Source organism: Leptonychotes weddellii, chromosome 11, assembly GCF_054177405.1.
Source record: "Leptonychotes weddellii isolate Sample4059 chromosome 11, ASM5417740v2, whole genome shotgun sequence".
Classification (NCBI taxonomy): domain Eukaryota; kingdom Metazoa; phylum Chordata; class Mammalia; order Carnivora; family Phocidae; genus Leptonychotes; species Leptonychotes weddellii.
This window is the reverse complement of record NC_138379.1, coordinates 12,349,989-12,371,151: the sequence shown is the minus strand read 5'-3', so window position 1 is coordinate 12,371,151 and position 21,163 is coordinate 12,349,989. Positions and strand designations below refer to the sequence as shown.

Here is a 21,163-nt window from a genome sequence, read left to right as displayed (position 1 = left end):
TGGGTGGCTCAGTCGTTGAGCATCTGCCTTTGGCTCAGGTCATGATCCCAGAGCCCCACATCGGGCTCCGTGCTCAGCGGGAAGCCTGCTTCCCCATCCCACTCCCCCTGCTTGTGTTCCCTCTCTCACTGTGTCTCTCTGTCAAATAAATAAATAAAATCTTAAAAAAATAAAATAAAAAGTGCCTATGATTAACACTGAGCTCAAAAATAGAATATGCTTTCCTTTTCCAACCACTTATGCTCAATGACTTTCTAACCAAAGAAGCCTTATTACAATTGCAGTCCAGCCATTCTCCAACCACCCGGCCTCCCTGCTGTTGACAAACACATTACAGAACAGTGCTGCCTCAGGGCCTTTGCAGTTGGTGCTCCTCTGCCCCCATTACTCTTCTTGCTCTAGATTTAGGCATGGCTTGCTTCCTTACTTCCTCTGGACTCTGCTTAGATGTGAAATTAGAGACCTCTGACCATTCTACACAAAATGCTATGCCTCTGGCATTCTCTATCCCTCCATCCCTCTTTCCCATTCATCAGTCTTCAGAGCATCATGTGGAACACCTCATGCCTTTCCTGCTTTACTGTCTGTCTCCACAGTTCTTTCAGTTCCCCTACTACCACATCCTAGCGCACAGAAGCATCTTGATTGAGAGCAGGTGAGGACGCACAATACCAGGAGTCCTTGCTGCCGTGGCAAGAGAGGATACGTGTCTTTCCCCCACATTAGTGCTTAAACCTTGCCAGCTTCTGGCCACAGAAATCCAGTAAACTACGAGCACTGAGGTGTCAGCAGGACTCTGTATTCACGCAAACCACTGTCAGGCCTCTTTCTGCCTAGAAAGTCTCTCCTTATTTATGTCAAAGTACACACTTCCCAATTCACCAACACATGGGCCATAACTCTTTCTGTCCCATCATCTTCAGTGTGTCCTCAATTAGGAAAAATGGAGATCAAAAAAATGAGGAAAACGCCAAATAACAGAGCTTAAAAGGGACACCCAGACAGAAAATATCCTCTGACAAGTTTGTAATCCACAGACTTTTTTTTTTTTAAGATTTTATTTATTTGCGAGAGAGAGAATGAGAGACAGAGAGCATGAGAGGGAGGAGGGTCAGAGGGAGAAGCAGACTCCCCGCTGAACAGGGAGCCCGATGTGGGACTCGATCCCGGGACTCTAGGATCATGACCTGAGCCGAAGGCAGTCGCTTAACCAACTGAGCCACCCAGGCGCCCAAGACGACTTCTTAACAACAACAACAACAACAAAAGACAGCGAAATGCTGTCAAACAGTAAGGTCACTATGCTTCTTCATCTAAAACCTGCAGCCTGGGAGCGCCTGGGTGGCTCAGTCGTTAAGCGTCTGCCTTCAGCTCAGGTCATGATTCCGGGTCTTGGGATTGGCGGGGTGCCTGCTTCTCCCTCTCCCACTCCCCCTGCTTGTGTTCCCTCTCTCGCTGTCTCTGTCAAATAAATAAAATCTTTTTAAAAAATAAAATAAAAAAGTAAAAAAATAAAACCTGCAGCCTGATTACAGGAGGGCAAACAGAGGTTCTGATCTGAGCCACATCCAGAGAACATTCCAAAAGCAGAGTACAGTTTACAGAGCTTATCAGTCTACCTTTGACAGTGCCAAAGAAAAGCATGGGTCTGACTGCCTGACTGGTCCTCTTGGCCTTTGCCCTGCCTTCACCTCTGCTGCAAGTAGAGTAATCCCCCCGGCCTCCCAGTCCTTAACTGTAGCCTCCCTTCTCTACTCACCTTCCTTCTGACTTCCAGCAGCACCAATACTCTGCTGTGTCAACAGGTTCTGGTTGTACAGAGTGGGGAGTGCTGCAGCAGCGTATTGCTGGATTCCCGAGTAAGCCTGTGTGAGGGCCTCCATGGTGCTCCCGGTGCCGTTGGAAAGGCCACTGCTCCCTAGGCCACCATTTAAAGCAGCCATCCCTTGGTGGTGGGGAAGAGCAGGATTAACATATTGGAAAGACTCGAGTGGCACCAAAAACAAACTCCAAAGTTCTCCCTTTTTGGTCTCTCTCAGCTTCTCCCTGAGAAGGACCACCCATCTGACTGGTCAGATCTCAGGACACTCACCAGGCCTTATCGCTCATGGGAACATTAAAAACGCCACACCCACGTGTGGCTCTCCCCATTACCTTTTTCCAACCTGTGCAGGAAGCGATACCACTTACACATGACCTGCTCCATTTTCTCTTTGACTTTTCTGTCACTTTCTCATACAGATTGGAATGTGGTAAAATAAGCATCTCAGGTTTGGGTGCTAAAAGGGGTGTGTGTGGTCTAGGACAAGATGTGGGTAAACCCTATCGTCGAAATAGCAGCTAATATTTATTTAAACACATTCTACATGCCTGACACTGTACTAAGCCATGTGCTCGGCACTTTACCTACGTTCTCATTTACTTAACAACCCTCAAAGTGTTCTTTTCCCACTTCGCAGATGAGAAAATGACCTTAGGTGGTATTATGTTACAGCTAGTTAAGGGGCAGAGGTGGGATTTAACTCAGGTCTGACTTGAAATCCCATGATTATTTCTAACTTTACCGGGCCACCCTGTTCATTCTAATGGTGACCTACCACAGTTGTTTAAAATGTGCTACCTGCACAACGAATGGCCTAATGACATCCAGGGGCTGTCCCTCACCTGCCAAAGAGCTGACATTGAGGCCTGCCGTTGCTCCAGCTAATGTCTGCAGGGCTCCCAGGGAGGCAATGGGGTTGACAGAGCTGCTGCTGCTGGAGCTCGGTGAGGACCCTGTGATCAGAAACCGGGGTGTTAAAGTCAAGTCAACACCTGCTTCGCGTGTCAACAGGAACCAAAGCACAAGACTGATACTACTCAAGTATTCTCTCAGTAAAGAGGTTTTCAGATTCCGATAACTGTCGCTGCAGGACATAAAGTCAAGTAACAGTTACAACAAACTAAAAATTATGAGATTTCTCTGAAGTCAGAAGATGACATTTGAAGATTAATTGTTCACAGTCTGACCCCTTTGGAAATAGATGTTAACTACTCTCCAGAATGACAGACCCCTCTCTGGGGATTCTGCCCAAGGCACACAAGGGCATGTTGGTTCCAGTAACACACTTACCTGAACTGGTGAGTACGCTGAGGGGACTGCTGGATGTAGTGAGAGCATTGGTACCACTTGGTGTGTTCTGAGCTGCACTAGCTGCAGCGGCTAGAGCAGCCAAATTCTGTAACTGCATTGCATTTAACCCTGCAACATCCAAAGCAAGAGATCAGCCAGCACGTAAGGGTTCCTCGTATCCGTTCCATCAATGACAGCACACACTGGTGAAGGCTGATCCCAAAGAGGAACTATTCTAGATAAGCTTTACAAGCAACACTACAAGGCTCTAAAAAAGATTCAGATATCACTCAACTCATTAAGAAACTTGACATCATTGCCTCAAGAGAAGATATCCAATCCAATAGCATGCCACCCCAAGTGAATATTCAGAAAAGGGACTGGCAATTAGGAAACCAAGACAGGGTAAGGTCTGTGGTCCACCACAAAGCCAGGTGTCCAAGAGAACAACAAATGATAAAACTTGTGGCACAGAATGGAACTGCATCTGAGCCCCTCACTCATACTTTATAGGGGATTTGCTCTTTCCAATGGAGGTGGACAGGCAGAAAACGCAGCAGGATCCAGGTGACCAAGGGGGATAATGACAGAGGAGGATGCACGTGAGAAAAGCAATAGGAGAAAGGCTAAAGAAAAACCACCACCTGAAGAGCAGATTACTCATTAGTAGGAGGAGAGAAAAACACCGAGGGGAAAAAACCTCCAAGCAACAGTTAAAAGGAGCAAGAAATCTGAACTGCACTGACAGTATGCTGCAAACCATTTATTAGATGAGGGAAAAGCAGATGGGAGGTGGTGGTTGGGGGCAGAGTTAGTGAGAATAAAAACTGAACTACAACACAGATTTACAAGCTAGCAAATTTCCAAAAACATAGCAAACTCCAAGTCCTTGAGACAAAGTGAACCCCTATCAAAATTTCTCAAATAGCAAAATGCAGTTGACTTAAGACTACCCCTTTCTCAAATGCACCTGCTGAGCCTTAATCCACTGCAGAAGGGGTCGCAGCAGGGGGCACTGGAAATGCTTCGCTCCCCCCCTCCACTAACTTGTCTGACAGCCCCACCTTCAAGTCTGTCTGTGGAGCCCCATCTTTTGTCATAACTTAAGTATTTGTCAATTAAGTTTTCCGTGCACGTTAACAGCAACAAAAGGTAATTCACCTAAGAAATAACATGCATAAGACAGAGGTAAACTAACTGCCTAGGTTCTAGCAGTTTCTGGTAAGCCATTTACATGGATGCTGTCTTAGGCTTCAAAGAGTCACTGGAAAAATCACTTTATTGGGGAAATAAAGAGTTCCTGCAATTTTCTCCTTATCAAAACGGCTTCAGATAGTCTACTCGTGCTAATAACAGCTCTTCTCCATCTTCCTCCTCAACAGAGACTTAAAGGGCTGGAGAGCATCAGACAACCCCAGAGCAATCTTGTATAGCAACTAAAAGAGCCACCTTCCAGAGACAAGGCAGTTGAGTCCTGGGATGTTCATCTCACGTTGGGTTTATGAAACGGGTGGGAAAACATCTGTTTTCTGTACAAACGGTCCAAAACTCTCAGACTGCTGTTGGCTGGGCCTCGTGGCCTGGTTGCTGCCGCTCCTCCACAGCAGTGAAACACTTACCTCCCATCGGGTGGAGGCCGCTCAGGGTGCTGAGGTTCCCAGAGGAGGCAGTCTGCTGAAGGAGCTGCAAATAAAGCTAGACATTACACCAAAAAACAGAACAAGAGTGAGAGTGAGGGCTGGTTCTGCATCTGGGATAACTCTACAGCACAGCAAAGCGAGAGTGCAGAGGCCCCCAGAGAGAAGAGAGCTGAAGACAAGAACCCAAGCCAACACAACAGAAACATGAGGCTTATGACAGCACAGGACAATATGACACGGCTAAAGCCCTGCCCCAGGAGACAGTTACGTTCACTGAGTACTAAGCCAGGCTCAAGTCCCTGGGCAACAGAGGGCAGCACAGGAGAGGACAGGAGGAGAGCAGAGAACTAAGCTCAACTCAAGCAGCTATGTAATCACTGCAGTGAGTGTCCACACATGGATGACCACCACTTCTAGTTCCTCTCTCCCAAGTTCTCCTTAGTTCGGGCCACACATCTTATTTTGTAGATTGTTTCCACCTAAATATTCAATTTCTACATCACACAACTACTTTAAATATCAAATCTAACCATTTCAGGGTCTTTCTTTCTTGGGAGTCCTTCTTTGCTGGTCACAACAGACCCATGACTAATCAGTCTTTCCACACTCTTCACGCATCCATCCAGCCCCATTTATCTCCTCCCCCACAAATTGGTCTCCACTGTTGCAGATGACCAAATGACTGACTGACTGACAGATCAATTCAGTGTATATTCCCTTTCAATGGTTGTTCCCTAACAAATAAAACAAGAGGGCCTGTCCATGAGCTTATGGATCTTTGTGACCTTATTCACTATCTTAGCATATAGTAACCTGTGTCTAACAAACCTGCTGAAAACCTTTGCTCCATTCAAAGCCAATCACTTTTCCTTATGGACAACCGATATTCCTGTTTCTGGATCCTTTATTCAACCTGTTGCTCATTCCCATAAACACCTGGCCTGGTTTCCCTGTCATCATGAACCTCTTTAGTCCATATAGGTTTCAGGAGGTCCACAAACCTCCGATACAGAATGAAAAAATGTGCATGCACATAATTTTTATCAGCCTCTCAGCGGGGTCCACACCCCACAAAGATTAAGAACCACTGCTCTAGTCCAAAAGAGATCAGGTTCAAGTCCACCTATTCCAGAAAGAACCTCACAATTAATGATAATATACCATTTATACACCCACATCTTTATTTTTGTCTGAAATACCTCGGGCAATGTGCTCAATTCCGAGTGGTGGACTGTGCATACTGTGCTTGGCACCTTCATTTCCTCCCTAAATGAGAACAGCTCTGAGGGCAGGGATCATGTCTAACTAAAACAAAGAGACTTCAGCTCTCAACAAATACCATCATGCACTGCTGGATATGGCATTGGCAATAAAAAGGGGAGTCTTCCCTAAAAAGAGCTTCAAAACTCTCTAAGAAAAGCAAATGCATTACCATGGAGATCATTTTCAACATATTATCATTTTGGCAAAAGACCAAAATAAAATCTTCCTGAATTTTCTGAACTTATAAGCAATGTTCTAGCCCTAAGAAACATTTTAACCTGTTGAGATATATCAACCATCTACATTTTTTTTAAATGATATGTGATGATCTTTATTTTTTTTAAGATTTTATTTATCTGAGAGAGAGAAAAAGAGAGAGAGAGCATAAGAAGGAAGAGGGTCAGAGGGAGAAGCAGACTCCCCGCTGAGCAGGGAGCCCGATGCGGGACTCGATCCTGGGACTCCAGAATCATGACCTGAGCCGAAGGCAGACACTTAACCAACTGAGCCACCCAGGTACCCCCCATCTACATTTTTTGACTTCAGAGAAATACTAGCTGGAAAACTGGGATTTCTTCTAACGTTTTAGAAATATGAAGGCCATATTTGGTGTCAAATTAGCCAAAACTCAGTACTGAAGGACAGAAATCATTGCCTTTCTTCTGTTTCTGTAGAACAATGTTTTAAAGGATGAGAAGTGAAAGACTATAATTATTCTTATGTGTATATTTCTGGGACTATCCATACAAATCTAATGGTTTCAGCACTGATTTTCCTTCGGTGATAGCTTCACAGGTGAGACAGTTTTAAGTGTCTTGTACTGTCTGCTATTCTTTCAAGGGTTAAAGCAGTGGTGATCCCCTATAATATATATTGTATATCTAGTAAAACTAAGTAACAAACTGGAGCCTTTGGACTACATGACTCAAACTCAACAAAAGAGAGATCAAATTAAAGGATCTATTTACAATGTAGTAAACTCAAATATACACCTGTAATACTCATTTAATAATGTCCATATCAATATCTTGACCTCTCAGTCAGCGGGAAGAAACATTTATCATACTCTTCAGGGAAGACTCAATTGGGATTTTAAAGATGCCTTCTGCATCTGGGAGAAAGAAATGGAGAAAGGTATTTGGTAGTTAAGATTCCCTCAAGATCTTCTTTTAAGAAAACTAAAGGGACAGGGACATATGAGATCTTTCTAAATCTTTGTATCAGGAAATCAGGATTTCACTTTAATAAAGTAGCGGAAGTCTCAAGATATAACCCAAGATGTGTGATGAGAGAGAAAAGAGAAAGAAAGATGGTGAGACAGATACACTAACGTAACTTAAAGAATATTGCACGGCCTGAAGTTTTATAAAAAAATTGGACACGTTAAAGTCGTAAATGCCATTGTGTCTATTAGCTAGGGACAGCACAAGAAGAAACAGCTGGGAGCTTGCACAGTCTGCAGAAAGCAAACCACAAAGACTCACTGCTAAATACTGGGGTCCAAGAGTATTTAGACCAGCAAGGTTTCCCCACACAGATGCTGCGCTGATTTGCTGCATCTGCTGCTGGAGCTGCTGGGCCATTCTCTTCTGTTCTTTGTCCTTCTGCGTATCAGCAAATTTTACCACCATGGGAGATGAGCAACCCTATGAAAACACCAAAGCCAAAGGGTCAAATTCCTCCTTCTGGGTGAAAGAAAAAATCCTTTGTAGTGACACACAAGATGCATTCTAATTTCATTCACTGCCAAATGACTCTCTTCCTGATAGACACAAGTGGCAAAAGACAAATTTAAAAGGGCTACTTCTAATATGTTAACTTCAAGAGAGCATCATTTTTTAACTTTAAGATGTTTAGCCTACTTAACCTTTAGGGCAATCGGACGCTGTACATGCTGCAGAGCTCTGATGGCCAGCTGTCCTAGTACTCTCAGGCTAAGGAACCTTCCCTTTCATTCATCTGCTCCCTACCTCCATGGTCTGTGCTTGGTGCATTGCCTTGATAGCCGTCTGTGCCATGGCTCTTGTTGTAAAAGTCACAAATGCACAACCTGGTAAGAGAAGTGTCAATAACTCATTCATTCATTTGCTTATTAATTATCTGATAGACATTTACTGAGCACCTACTATGTGCCAAGTACTGTGCTAGCAATACAGTTATGGTTCCTGCCTTCAGGGGGTTTAAGATCTAGTGGAGGAGACAGATACATCATAACAGTGCTAGGTGCTTTCATGAAAAACCAGGGAAGCACAAGAGGAAAGAAAGTACATGATAAGGGGATAAAGGAGGAATCATAATCCTCTAGTTCCTCTTGAGAAGAAAGTGTTCCATTTTGGCATTAAGGACCTCTCCAAGCACAAAAAGAGAAAATTTTAACACATGAAACTGAAGTGTAGAATGTAGACTCCTTAGGGGGTTGGGACAATTCTAAAGGAATCAACTGGCAGGAGGAGCCATGATGGGACCTAGATTTACAACACCAAGCCCAACCTCTCCATCGTGACAAGGCCATGTTGGCTAGGGAACACTGGTTTCCACTGGTCCAACCAAAAGAGACTCCAAATTTAAATATCTTTAAAAGCTAAAAATGTACCCACCTCGGCTCAGGCCATCAGGTCCCCGTAATATCCGGCATTCTTCAATCTGTCCAAATGAAGAGAACATGACTCGGATGTCATTTTCAGTGCACTTCTTGGAAATCATACCAATAAACAGCTTCCTGTCTTCCACTGCTAAGAGAGTAAAACACAAAAGGCTTGAATATTATTACTACAAGAGATCGTGTAGCACAGACTCTGGAGTCAGACTATGTTTGAATCCTGGCTCTATGCCTCTAAACCATATTACCTGGATTCAAGATAAGCATTTTTTCATCATTTAGCACCTACCTCCTCTTATATCAATTGTACCTTAAAATTAAAATTGGAAGCATTTAGATGACGTAATTGTAGTTTTGTGATCTTGTGAAAGTTACTTAACCATTCCATGACTGTCACCTCTGATTAATAGGGATAAACGCGTTTATTTTAAAGGTAGCTGTAGGTATTACATGCAAAGCACTTGCCTAGCACTTAGTGATGTTTGTTGTTACTAGCAGTACTACTGTACCAAAGGATGAGTCTTCACACTTAACTGATAAGACAAGAGAAACACAACACACCTTTCAGTGAGTGTAACTGTCACTTTCCTTTTCTGATTATTCTCTTGAGGACTATGTTCTTCTTAACTTGTCCATCCTCCCACCCCCATTTCTGTCCATAAGAAATTATACTGATCAAAGACATCCTAGTTTACTCTAAAATGTTCTTATACTGTTTACCTATCAACTCTATCTCATTATTTACCATATTTAAAGGAAAAAAACTGGGCGCCTGGGTGGCTCAGATGGTTGAGCGTCTGCCTTTGGCTCAGGTCATGATCTCAGGGTCCTGGGATCGAGTCCCGCATCGGGCTCCCTGCTCCTTGGGAGCCTGCTCCTCCCTCTGCCTCTCTCTCTCTCTCATGAATAAATAAATAAAATCTTTAAAAAAAAAAAAAAAGGAAAAAAACTATTTATTTTTTAAAAGATTTTATTTAGCGGCGCCTGGGGTGGCTCAGTCGGTTAAGTATCTGCCTTCAGCTCAGGTCATGATCCCAAGGTCCTGGGATTAAGCTCCACATCAGGCTCTCTGCTCAGCAGTTTGCTTCTCCCTCTCCCTTTGCCCCTCCCCCCACTCATTCTGTTTCACTCTTCCTCTCTCTCTCAAATAAATAAAATCTTAATATTTTTTAAGATTTTATTTATTTGAGAGAGGGAGAGGGAGAGTGAGAGAGAGAGCATGAGCAACCACAGAGGGACAGTGAGAGGGAGAAGCAGACTCCCCAGTGAGGAAGGAGCCCGATGCAGGGCTCAATTTCAGAACCCTGAGATCATGACCTGAGCTGAAGGCAGATGCTTAACCAGCTGAGCCACCCAGGTGCCCTGAAAAAAAAAAAAATCTAGATGATAGATTACTTAGTGCACTGGACTACTATCTTACTTCATACTCAAAATGGCTTAGACTTGAAACCATAAAACCTAAAAGACCTGAAACCACAGAACTCCTAAAAACCGAAGTAGTAAAGCTCCTTAATATGGATCTTAGAGATGATTTTTTGGATCTGACTCCAAAAACAAAGACAACAAAAGCAAAAATAAACAAGTGGGGCTACATCAAACTAAAAAGCTTCTACAAAGAAAACCACCAACAAAATGCAAAGGCAACCTACTGAATGGGAGAATATTTGTAAATCATTTATCTGATAAGAGGTTAATATCTAAAATAAAGACCCATAGTTGATGAAACGTTCAAGTCAAACACAGAATAAAGCCAGCAGGAAGAGAAAGCATGAGGAACCAGAGAGCTTCTTCACCTGGTTTACTGACCATTCTGATACAGGTGCAGATGAGTTAGGAGAGGTCATCAAAGATGGTATTTGGCCAAATCCACTACAGTACTACTTGGTTCCCGATATGAATGATGAAGAAGGGGAAGGAGATGATGATGATGATGATGATGATGATGAAGGAGGAGGAGGACTGGAAAATATCAATGAAGAAGGAGATGAGGATGAAGGTGAAGTTGAAGATGATGATGAGGGAGAGGAAGGAGAGGAGGATGAGGGGGAGGAAGGAGAGGAGGATGAAGGAGAAGATGACTAATGGAACACTGATGGATTCCAACCTTCCTTTTTTAATTTTCTTCAGTCCCTGGGAGCAAATTTTTTTTTTTTTCTTTTCTCCTCTTGTGCTCATTCGCCCTGTTTTTTGAAGTTCTTTTCTCTTCCTTTATACCATGGTTTTCAACTTATTTTGGGGGGAAATACCTTGAGCAGAATACAGTGGGAAAAGAATCTCTACCCCTTTCTGTTCCAAATTCATTTTTATCCCTTCCTGTCTCAACAAAAACTTTATGGAATCAACACCACCATGGTCTGTGGGAAAAAAGAAAAACCTTCTGCTCCCTTAGCTCTGCTGGAAGCTGGAGGGTGCTAAGCCCGTGTAGTAGTGCAAAGAATTCTAGCTTTTTTCCTCCTTTCTCTGTATATTGGGCTCAGAGATTACACTGTGTTCCTATGTGAATATGGACAGTTAGCATTTACCAACATGTACCTACTTTCTCTTGTTTAAAAAAAAGAAAAAAAAAACTTTAAAAAATGGGATTATAGAAGGACAGCAAAGGATGGGTTTGAGATGTTTGGGTGGGTTAAGTGGGCATTTTGACAACATGGCTTCTCCTTTGGCATGTTTAATTGTGATGTTTAATAGACATCCTTGCAGTTTAAGATGACACTTTTAAAATAAAACTCTCTCCTACTGATGACTTGAGCCCTGCCACTCGATGAGAAAATCAGCAGAACCTGTAGGATCTTATTTGGAATTGACATTCTCTATTGTAATTTTGTTCCTGTTTATTTTTAAATTTTCTTTTTGTTTCACTGGAAAGGAGAGATGATGCTCAGTTTTAAACGTTAAAAGTGTACAAGTTGCTTTGTTACAATAAAACTAAATGTGTACACAAAGGATTTGATGCTTTTCGCTCAGAACAGGTATATTTGGGGCGGGGTGGCTCAGTCGTTGAGCGTCTGCCTTCGGCTCAGGTCGTGATCCCAAGGTCCTGGGATCGAGCCCCGCATCGGGCTCTCTGTTCAGCAGGGAGCCTGCTTCTCCCTCTCCCTCTGCCTGCTGCCCTCCCTGCTTGTGCTCTGTCAAATAAATAAAATCTTTAAAAAAAAAAAAAAAAACAGGTGTATTTAATATGATTTTCCAAGTTTGATTTGTATAACGTATTGTCAAACTTTGTCACCCTGACTCAGTATTTTTTGATACGCACTTTGCAGGGTGACTTCAGGGCTGTGTGACTGAGAAAGGGATCTGAATCAATGTAGTAATGTCTCCAAAGCCAGGAGCCATCGTGGGTACAATTTGCTGTCAGTTTCTAAAATCTTCACATCAATCGGGATACCAGATTGCTCAAAACTCAGTTCTGATTATGTTGTGCCCTTGATTTGTGTCTCAAATTGGCATTTTTAAAAATGGGCCTTTATTTACCTGGATATAATAATAGTGCCTGCCACCACCATCAGACAGACCTGGTGCTCTAATGCCAAGTTACACACAAGGCAGTTACTGGCATGTCTTCGTTGGTACTATGAAATATGGCCGAGAAGACAGACTCTCAAAGTAAGAAGTTTGTGTTGGTGGTAAGAAACTCAGGAGTACTTTTGTCTCAAAGTACTAGCTATTTAGCATATAGCTCTCCAGCGAGGCCTGTCTGTGTGAATCCGGGTGAGATGCTGGGCCCTGCTCTGCTAAATGCCACTGTGCATAGGATACCATTTTGGGAAGCTGCCTAATGCATAAGCTTTTTAATGCTGTAAATTATAGTAGCTAAAATTAAATGCCACTTAACTTTTTCAGAGATGAATTAATGGACAGCCTGGTCAAAATTCAAAGCTTTTTGATGTATAAAACTTTATAAATGGAACTATTCCATCAATAGGCAAAGCGTAATGAAAACCTGTCTAGATGGATAGTATGTAATTTCTGCACAGGTCTTGTTTAGTAATACGTCACCGTATACTGGTCAGGAATCTTGCTCCAATAAAGGAACATAAAGATTAAAATAAATAAATAAATAAAATAAAATACAGACTCATACAACTCAACAGCAAATGAAACAAAACACCTGGTTAAAAGACAGGCAGAGGATGTGAACAGATATTTTTCCAAAGACATACAGATGGCCACCAGGTATATGAAAAGATGCTCAACATCACTAATTATCAGGGAAATGCAAATCAAAATCACAATAAGGTATCACCTCACACCTGTCAGAATGGCTATAATCAAAAAGACAAGAAATAACAAGAGTTGGTGAGAATGTGAAGAAGAGAGCCCTTGTGTACTGTTGGTGGGAATATAAATTGGTTGCAGCCACTGTAAAAATTACTACGGAGGGTCTTCAAAAAATTAAGAGAGAGCTAACCATATGATCCAGCAATTCCACTTCTGGGTATTTATCTGAAGAAAATGAAAACACTAACTCCAAAAGCTGCACACTCAGGGCGCCTGGCTGGCTGAGTCAGTGGAGTGTGCGACTCTCGATCTTGGGGTTGTGAGTTCAAGTCCCACATTGGGTGTAGAGATTACGTAAAAATAAAATCTTAAAAAAAGAAAAAAAGCTGCACACCCATGTTCACTGCAGCATTATTTTCAATAGCCAAGAGACAGAAACCACCTAAGTGTCCATCAAGAGGTAACGGATAAAGAAAATGTGGGGTACACACATACACACACCTTGGATATTATTCAGCCATAAAGAAGAATGGAATCTTGCCATTGTGACAACACAGAAGGACCCTGCAGGCATTATGCTGACTGAAAGAATTCAGACAGAGAAACATACTGTCTGATCTCACTTACATGTAAAACCTTAAAAAACAAACGAACAAACCCACCCCCCCACCCCCGAAGTTCACAGATACACTCAAAAGGACTGATGGTTGCCAGAGGTCGGGCATAAGGGAGTGGGCAAAAAGGGTGAAAAGGATCAAAAGGTACAAACTACCAGTTAATAGTACTATACTGCATATTTAAAAGGTGCTTAGAAAGTAGATCTTAAAAATTCTCACCGAAAGAAAATCATTTTTAGACCTTTGTATGATGACAGATACTAACTAGACTTATCATGGGTGATCATTTCTAATATATACAAGTACTGAATCATTATGTTGCACACCTGAGATAAATTTAATATTTTGTCACTTAGATGTCAATTAAAAAAAAAACCAGCAACAGGGGCGCCTGGGTGGCTCAGTCTTTAAGCGTCTGCCTTCGGCTCAGGTCATGATCCCAGGGTCCTGGGATCGAGCCCCACATCGGGCTCCCTGCTCGGCGGGAGGCCTGCTTCTCCCTCTCCCACTCCCCCTGCTTGTGTTCCCTCTCTCTGTCAAATAAATAAATAAAATCTTAAAAACAATTGCTTAAAGCAAATACAATCCAGATGCCATCAGAACGAATAGTAAACTAGAAGAAACCTTATAAGGGGAGGGCTTTACACACTTGCTTACCATTGTTCTTCTCACTGTCGGCAGGTTTCATCTGTATAGGATGATGCATCTAAAAAAGAAAATGCATACGTATTATCACTGTACACATTGAAGGCATTCAGAAATATAAACGAGGACTCTAAAGGAAATGCCGAAACTAGAGCCTTGAGTTTTCTCTGACCTCACATCTGTCTCGTGATCATTTCTTTCCAAAATATCAAAATAGACAGAATCTGAATCAAGAAGTCAAAATTCTCTTGGCTAAGAGAGAACTAAACCACTTTCAGCCTATCTTCTTTGAAATGTTCCCTTTATGTCTTCCTTCATATCAATCCCTCGGGCAGTCACCTTTTCCCCAAAATGTTTTCCAGTGTGTGCCTGACATGCATAAGTATGTTCCATATGTCAAAACCACCACAGTTCCACTTACTAGTAGGAGCTTTCTTACCCCTGGGAGGACCTTCATGTTGTGAAGAGCATTCTGCGCTTCTAATGCAGCTTTGCGGGTGTAAAATGTAACAAAACAGCACCCTGCAATAAATAAAATTTCACCAAATCAAACCAGTCCTTTGAAAGCAGATAATTCCTAGAGTACTCCCTCCTCCATGGACATACTGGAACTTCAAAGAGAAGGCTAAGCTTATTAAAATTAGCAACCCAGGGCGCCTGGGTGGCTCAGTCGTTAAGCATCTGCCTTCAGCTCAGGTCATGATCCCGGGGTCCTGGGATCGAGTCCCGCATCAGGCTTCCTGCTCAGCGGGAGGCCTGCTTCTCCCTCTCCCACTCCCCCTGCTTGTGTTCCTGCTCTCGCTATCTCTGTCAAATAAATAAATAAAATCTTAAAAAAAATAAATAAAATAAAATTAGCAACCCCCCGGAGAAGCAGAAAAAACCCTACATTACTTTCTATGCATTTTCTTTATTGTTAATAGTCTCTGAGTTCTACTAAAATTCTTTAGCTGCTCCTCTAACTTCTCTGGGAAAGATAACTTCCCTTACAAATGTCACTGTACCATGCCATTCAACCCACCCTAGTTGGAGCACCAGGTTATGTGGGGTAAGACATTCAGGAACAAACAAAAGAGACAGGGGCCCTGCACTCTTGCAGCTTGTAGTCTACCAGGAACTCATTCTTTCTCAGAATAAATCACTCCTTACATTGTAGCCAATTTCTACCATATGCCTCAAACATAATTACCATTTATTAAATTATAAAATGACGAAAGAGCAAGAAACTCTTAGTATCTTTTTTTGGACCCTTGGTTTTCATCAAATATAATTAAGCTTCTAACAGCACATGGCCCTGACTACGGAGATCTGCAGATTTTGTGCTTTGTATCTTTATTAGGGATAGGAGGGGAGAAGTGTGTCTTGTAAATATGGGCTCCTAGTCCCGTGAGATACAATACTGATTCCTTTCAAAATCAGTCCAATTAAGATTCTAAATCACTGCATGTTATATCGCCAGTCATTTTCAGAAACTATAATACTTTATATTTTTGGTTAACTATGCCAGAAAAAGAAAATGATTTCTCTGCTTCTAGATCCTCTGTTACTAAGCTGGCTTCAAATATAATAATCCTGCTTGCTTACATCTGCACTGTAGAACAGCTTCCACAGAAAATTATTCTGAAATAGATTATTTGGAAAAGAATATTACATGTGCATGTAGAGGGCAAAGCTAATGGCTTTTCTACCATTGTTTCCATAAAGCTTCTACTTTGGTAGGTATTTCTGCAAGTAGCTCAGCCTTTCTTCCATTCATCTTGTAGGCTACAACAAACAGGTCCCTCCTGGTTGCTAAGCCATCCTGCAAGGCCTCTGTAACACTAACAGAAATCCACAGGTATGGTGTGGACAGTCTTTTTCTTTCAGCTTAGTCTAGCCAAAACACCAAAGAAAACCTTATGTGGTTGGTTTATTTCAACTTTGTCATTCCATTCCCAAGATCAAGAGACACACACACACACTCATGAGTCTGTCTCTTGAATTTAGAGCTCTCGCAAAGGACCACCTACGATCCAATTTACAAATTATCCTCATGATGTCACCTTAACTTTTTATTCTTATGCCATTAAATGTGTTTGGGCTGGAAACTATAACTACTATAAAAGGACATAGTTCCTCCCTTTAGAATGTGATCAGAGGAGCATTCTGGCAATGAGAGATAGCAAGCACATGACAGAAATTACCTATAAAACCCAAAGCCCTTACCTTTGCTCTGAGGGGGGTTTTGGCTCCTATCCCTTAGGACATTGATTTCATAGACAGCACCATACTGTTCAAAGAGTTCCCTCAAATCCTTCTCAGACCAGGTCCTCGGAACCTGGCCCACAAACATCTTGATAGCATCAAGATCCGGTTGGTCTGGGTGGTCCAGCGTGCCGTTCATTTTCTTTGAGCTGCATGAAACAAAATATAGCTTCTATTACGTATTCATGGTGCTCTCCAGGGGGATGTTTCTTTTCTTTAAACATCTCAACTACTTCCTGAAAAAGTAGGGGGAAAGAATTCTACTTCTTTTTACTACTGCCATTCAATATACCAGAGTTCCCTAGTCCTCCCCTTCACCCATGGCCATGCCTTCCATTAGATCCCAAACTGAAGTCACATTCTGATTAGGACATCCTGGGTTTTAACTAAGGAACCAAGCATCACTCATTCCTTGTCTAGCATGAGAATTCTCAGACAAACTTAAGAGGTAAGGTTTCTAATGCAAGTTTTCATAGTTTTGAAGCACAGTTAACAAAACTTTTAAAAATGTACATAAAAATCACAATGAATCATGGAACACTTCATCTAGAACTAATGATGTAATGTATGGGGATTAACATAAGAATAAAATAAATAAATAAATAAATAAATGTACATAAAAATCACAAAGGACTATTGATTATGGAATAAGATTCAGGACTCCCAATGTATACAATGACAGGTAAAAGTTTTCTTTCAGCAGACATTAGAACAGAAGCACTTGATTTCCAAGGCCTGAACTAAGAAGAGTGAAACAATGTTGGCCCGGGGCTCCTGGCTGGCTCAGTCTGTAGAACATGTGACTCTTGATCTCAGAGTTGTGAGTTTGAGCCCCACTTTGGTGGGGGTTGGGTGGGAGGGTGGGAAGAGGAAGGCATGTGCCTTTTAAACTGTCACAATCCTATCACATCAAACTTTTAATGCTCCTACTTAATATCTTCATTTTTATCCCTCCCACTACCAAGAACCTAGGGAGATTCTTTCCTGGACTACAAATGTTTCCAATCAGAATGAATTAAGGTCCTTCTCCTACCACTGCCCAAGATCTTACTCTTAGCCTTAATCTCAACCATTAACAACTTAAATTCCAAATAGCTAGCATTGTTAACTTTTCTGTTAGTGTCTGCTTAATCCAGAAATCACTTCATCATATTCAAATTTGCCATGTTCTAATATAAACACTAAATAAAATGCTAGTTTTCTAGCAAAACAATAGTTTTTCCACCACCGTTATCTTCTGAACAGTATCTGAAGACCCATGAAAATGCTGGATCTATGCAGGTTGTTCAACCTCTGTATTTTAATTCCTGTATTTCTTCTTTAAAAAGATCTGATTGACAGTGTGTGCATGCGTGCGAGCACGCGCACACAAGCACAGAGGGAGCAGGGGAGAAATTCGAGCAGACTCTCCATTGAGCGTGGAGCCCAACTCAGGGCTCTATCCCATTACCCTGAGATCATGACCTGAGCGGAAATCAAGAGTCAGATTCTTAACCGACTGAGCCACCCAGGCACCCCATTAATTCCTAAATTTCTTGTAACTGAACACCCACAGGGACTATTACACGTCACCTTGCCTGAATCTAGCACTAAATATCAAAAGTGTAAGACAAGTGGCATATACAGACCAACTCTTGTCACGATGTCTGTGAAGGTTTCCCATACTCTTTCAGGTTAGTCAGTCTCGTCAGGACTCAAACAGTACTAAGTTCCCACCTTCATTATAGTATTTACCACCTTTTAGCATCATCTGGCTGTATCTACCTCTCCCAACTAGACTGATAGTTCCTTGAAGGCAGAACCTGTTTTACTGGCTATTCATTCTTACAGCCACACCTGGTACAGCACCTGGTTCAGAGAAGTACTCAGATCTGGGATGGGAGCAATTTCTTGTTCTCAATAACCCCCCTTTAATTTAAGCAACTAATCCTGATAAAAAGGAATGCTGTGCACAAAGAGGGCTCACGAATTAAAGATAAGCTAGTATCGCCTGTGATTATTTGATTCTCACAGGATCGATATCTTTTTTTGCCCAAGTGTTTTGAAATGCATTGTTTTATTGGCTTTCCTTTACTAATTCAAAACCAAGTGTGGCAAGTTGTTGTAAAAATATACTTGCAGTTACTTTTAGAAGCTTAATCGCAATGTTCTAACAGAAATCATGCTACTGTGATAAATAAAAAAAACAAGCCTCATGACTAATGAAACAATGGTGGTCGCTCCCTACAACTTGCCTCCAACAAGTTTAATTATCATTTTATTAAAATGCCGCTGGTCTTTAATCATATTTCTATTCTAGGTGCTCAGAATATGTTTTGATGATAAGGACGCTGACACTATTTTTGAAAAGAGGTGGGGGTTTATCAATTCGTAATTACACTGGAGGCAACAGCTCTCAGTCTGTCCCTTCCTTCTATATTTGTGTGCCATTTCTAAATTTTCTACATCACAGTTTAGTGCAAAAGCATAAGCACAGTCAATATATATGAATTATGGTTTATCCAAAAGTACAGTGGAGACTTGGCATTATAGACAAATGCCCTTTCTCTTTACTCTCCAAATCCTTCTCCATTTCTTCATGTCTACCCACTCCATGAACCACCGTTTCCCCCCGTGTACAGCAATTCATGAGCTGGAAGAATCCCCTAGACCAGTGCTATTTAAAGTGCCTAAGGAGGGTGCCTGGGTGGCTCAGTCGTTAAGCGTCTGCCTTCGGCTCAGGTCATGATCCCAGAGTCCTGGGATCGAGTCCTACATCGGACTCCCTGCTCAGCGGGAAGCCTGCTTCTCCCTCTCCCACTCCCGCTGCTTGTGTAACTGCTCTCGCTATCTCTGTCTCTGTCAAATAAATAAATAAAAAAATATTTAAAAATAAAAAAATTTAAAAAAATAAAGTGCCGGTGCGCCTGGGTGGCTCAGTTGATTAAGCGACTGCCTTCGGGTCATGATCCTGGAGTCCCGGGATCGAGTCCCACATCAGGCTCCCTGCTCAGCAGGGAGTCTGCTTCTCCCTCTGACCCTCCTCCCTCTCATGCTGTCTCTCATTCTCTCTCGCAAATAAATAAAATCTTAAAAAAAAAAGTGCCTAAGGAGCAGGGGAAATCTTCAAACCCTTTAGAAACTTTTACAGCAATTGAGCTAAGTAACTTTATATATATATATTCCATCTAGTGATAATAAAAAGATATGAAATGCAAGCTTATGCCTTATTTTGTTTTCCTACTAAAATGTTTTTATTGTGGTTTATAAGTCGGGTGGCAGCAGGCATAGAACACTGTCCTTCACCAATCCGAGAAGCACTTCTAGAGTGTAGCAAATTATCAGGCCAGGTTGAAGATGCGTGGACATCAGGTAACTGGTGTCCTGTATAACTAAGTGCCCACTGTTTGTTAGAGACAAACAGTGGGCACTTAGTTATACAGGACTGACACTATGTGGAATGTGGTTTTTGAATAAGAAAAATGTGGATATCAACTGTTACTGTGTCAGAGAACAATGTTCTTCTATCCTCAACCTTCCACACATAGTTCCAGTATGCATGTTGTCCTTAGTTAAAAGTCACCACTGCACAAGTCACCTGGGGACAAGACTCTCAGTGTGATATGGCAAGGACCCCACATCATCCACGTATGGCATTTACTCCATATATCACTAAAAACACTCTCAAATGTGTGCCTTACCTCCCCGTTGATGGAGAGCTCTTCAGAGTCCGTGATCTTAAATTATCGCTATTTTATTTTTTTAAAGATTTTATTTGACAGACAGAGCGAGACAGCAAGAGAGGAACACAAGCAGGGGGAGTGGGAGAGGGAGAAGCAGGCTTCCCGCGGAGCAGGGAGCCCGATGTGGGGCTCGATCCCAGGACCCTGAGCCGAAGGCAGACGCCCAACAACTGAGCCACCCAGGCGCCCCAAATTATCGCTATTTATTATGCCCACTCAAGAACCAATGAATTCAGCAGCCCCCCGGAGAAGGACCTATACTGTCCCTGTCATTCCTAAGAGGCAAGTCTATGGAAATTTTTTTTTTTTTAAAGATTTTATTTATTTGACAGAGAGACAGAAAGAGCACAAGTAGGCAGATTGGCAGGCAGAGGGAGAAGCAGACTCCCCGCTGAGCAGGGAGCCCCAGGTGGGGCTCAATCCCAATCATGACCTGCGCTGAAGGGAGACGCTTAACGACTGAGCCACCCAGGCACTCAAGTCTATGGAAATTCTTATCCTCTGTGAAAGTATTGACCTGAGAGTAGGATGGAAGAGAGGAAAAGCAGGGCCCATAGCAGTGAGGGAAGGAGAGACATGAGGCGGCAGCAAGTGTTTTAGGGGACAGGCACAGCACCAACCCACCTCTTTTAATGTTTCTGGCAGCAACTGGCAAATCATTAAGAATAAGAAATTATGAAAAACCAAGACCAGATGCTGCCTTGTCTACCCTGATTCTTGATAGAACATGCCCCAGGAAAATAAAACAGAGAACCAATCTGGAAGAGAGACAGGAGAGAGAAAACTTACTTTCAAAGCACGTATTTGTTCAGAATTCTTAAACCCTCTTTTCTCTTTCTCCTATCTCTCTTTCAAAACCTCCTGGCCTACAAACTGTGGAAAGAGCCAAAATGTCCATCAACAGATGAATGGATAAAGAAGATGTGGTGTATATATATACAATGGAATATTATGCAGCCATCAAAAGGAATGAGATCTTGCCATTTGCAACGACGTGGATGGAACTGGAGGGTGTTACGCTAAGCGAAATAAGTCAATCAGAGAAAGACATATATCATATGACCTCACTGATATGAGGAATTCTTAATCTCAGGAAACAAACT

At 42.2% G+C, this 21,163-nt stretch overlaps 1 protein-coding gene across 10 annotated transcripts in view; it reads right to left on the bottom strand.

Annotated features, from left to right (window-relative positions):
* CELF1 (CUGBP Elav-like family member 1) overlaps positions 1-21,163 on the bottom strand; it is a 69,634-nt gene that overhangs the window by 7,929 nt on the left and 40,542 nt on the right. For 4 of the 10 annotated variants that reach the window (XM_081798101.1, XM_081798098.1, XM_081798100.1 and 1 more), the window contains 10 exons: positions 16,300-16,487; positions 14,516-14,616; positions 14,107-14,155; positions 8,613-8,747; positions 7,986-8,065; positions 7,500-7,661; positions 4,732-4,807; positions 3,113-3,241; positions 2,665-2,775; positions 1,760-1,945 (listed from right to left, as the gene is read on the bottom strand). In XM_081798101.1, coding sequence (XP_081654227.1) covers positions 1,760-1,945; positions 2,665-2,775; positions 3,113-3,241; positions 4,732-4,807; positions 7,500-7,661; positions 7,986-8,065; positions 8,613-8,747; positions 14,107-14,155; positions 14,516-14,616; positions 16,300-16,477 — 1,207 coding nt within the window. In that variant the 5' untranslated portion in view covers positions 16,478-16,487. The remainder of the gene's footprint in view (positions 1-1,759; positions 1,946-2,664; positions 2,776-3,112; positions 3,242-4,731; positions 4,808-7,499; positions 7,662-7,985; positions 8,066-8,612; positions 8,748-14,106; positions 14,156-14,515; positions 14,617-16,299; positions 16,488-21,163) is intronic. The other 6 variants (XM_081798103.1, XM_081798102.1, XM_081798104.1 and 3 more) reach the window with 6 other exon arrangements.